Source organism: Phaethon lepturus, unplaced genomic scaffold (genome assembly GCF_000687285.1).
Source record: "Phaethon lepturus isolate BGI_N335 unplaced genomic scaffold, ASM68728v1 scaffold44618, whole genome shotgun sequence".
Lineage (NCBI taxonomy): Eukaryota > Metazoa > Chordata > Aves > Phaethontiformes > Phaethontidae > Phaethon > Phaethon lepturus.
The window spans coordinates 1,289-3,052 of NW_010556309.1; the positions used below are offsets into that span (position 1 = coordinate 1,289).

Here is a 1,764-nt window from a genome sequence, read left to right on the forward strand (position 1 = left end):
TCTCCCGCTGCGCCGAAGCGCTGGGCACAGCCCTGCTTGGGCTGCCATCCCCCAGCCCCTCCTCATGCCAGCACCAGGACCCCGCTTGGGTGCCGAACTGGCCGAGGGAACCCTTCCTACCCCAAGGGTGCCCTCTCTCCCTGTGTGCCCCCGCACCCCGGCCAGCGCCGGGTGGTCGAGCCGGTGTCACAGAGCTTCGCTTTCCTCTTCCAGGCCAGTCGTGGAAAGCGCTGAGCGCCAGCGACAAGCGTCCCTTCGTGGAAGAGGCAGAGCGGCTGCGAATCCAGCATCTCCAGGATCACCCCAACTACAAGTACCGCCCAAGGAGAAAGAAGCAAGCCAAGAAAATCAAGAGGATGGAACCCAATATCCTCCTGCATAACCTTTCCCAGCCTTGCAGTGACAACTTCAGCATGAGTCACCATGGCGGCAGCCAGCCGGGCCACCCCCAGCCTCCCCCACTTAACCACTTCAGAGAACTCCACTCCATGGGGTCGGATATTGAAAACTATGGCTTGCCAACTCCTGAGATGTCTCCCTTGGATGTCTTGGAACAGACCGAGCCGGCATTTTTCCCTCCGCATATGCAGGATGACTGCAACATGATGCCCTTTCGCGGCTACCACCACCATCACCAGATGGAGTTTCCCCAGGAGAAGTGCATGGGGCGGGACGTGGCGGTGCCCTACGCGCAGACCCCCTCGCACTTGGCCGACGCCATGAGGACTCCCCATCCCTCCAGCATATACTACAACCAGATGTGCTCGGGAACTCAGAACGGGCTTTCCGCCCACCTGGGCCAGCTCTCGCCCCCACCCGAAGCCCACCACATGGAGAGCGTGGATCACTTGAACCAAACCGAGCTGTGGACAGACGTTGACCGCAACGAGTTTGACCAGTATTTGAACATGAGCAGGACTCGTCCCGAAGCCTCGGGACTCCCTTACCATGTCTCCCTGTCCAAAGTGACTCCTAGAAGCATCTCCTGCGAGGAGAGCAGCTTGATATCCGCCTTGTCCGACGCCAGCAGCGCTGTTTACTATAGCCCCTGCATCACCGGTTAGGTTGGCCCCAGCGTCCGATGCTCTCACCAGGAGAGCACCGACTCTCCTCTAAAAACAAAAAGCCATCCTCCTTTAACCACGAGCTCCATAATATTTAGAGTATCTCATTAAATGCATCGCTTTCTTTTGTTTGTTTGTTTGGTTTTTTTTTTTGGTTGTTGTTGGTTTTTTGTTGTTTTTTTGTTTTTTTGTTTTAGAGAAAAAACCATGCTGAACTCACTGATATACCGTATAACTATATAACACAGATAGACGCCTTTCCCAAGCACTAGCCTGCCTGCCGCGCTCCCCGCTCCAGCCCTCGGCAGGGCGTAGCTGTAGCTCCCACCAGCTCGAAGGGGCATTTTTAAGCCAATTCCAGTAAATCCTGCCTGAAACAACCACCACCAGGACGAGCCGAAGCGACCTGCCCCCAGTATTTAACCCAAGGGCAGGCGAACTTGTTGGGGGGGGTGTGAAACTTTTAGGAAGACTTTGCCGGGGCCGTTAAAGAGTCGGCACCCATTAGGGGTGGGCTTTAGGACAATTTTTACTGTATTCTCAGCAATATATTTTAATTGGGCAACAAAACTATATTTTTACTAAGCATTTTTATATATAAAATGGTATTTAATGTCTTTGGGTTTTTTTTTTTATTAGACTTTTAAAAAATAAATCAAGGGATACCCATGAGATCTAAAGCATTTATGTAGCAAAGCTG

At 52.9% G+C, this 1,764-nt stretch overlaps 1 protein-coding gene across 1 annotated transcript; it reads left to right on the top strand.

The window, feature by feature from the left end:
- Nucleotides 1-165: 165 nt before the first annotated feature.
- On the top strand, nucleotides 166-1,064 carry LOC104624946 (transcription factor Sox-18A-like; the record flags this gene model as incomplete). Its single annotated transcript, XM_010292435.1, has 1 exon — nucleotides 166-1,064. A coding segment is annotated over one exon (899 nt), but the record flags the coding sequence as incomplete, so codon positions are not given.
- Nucleotides 1,065-1,764: the final 700 nt, after the last annotated feature.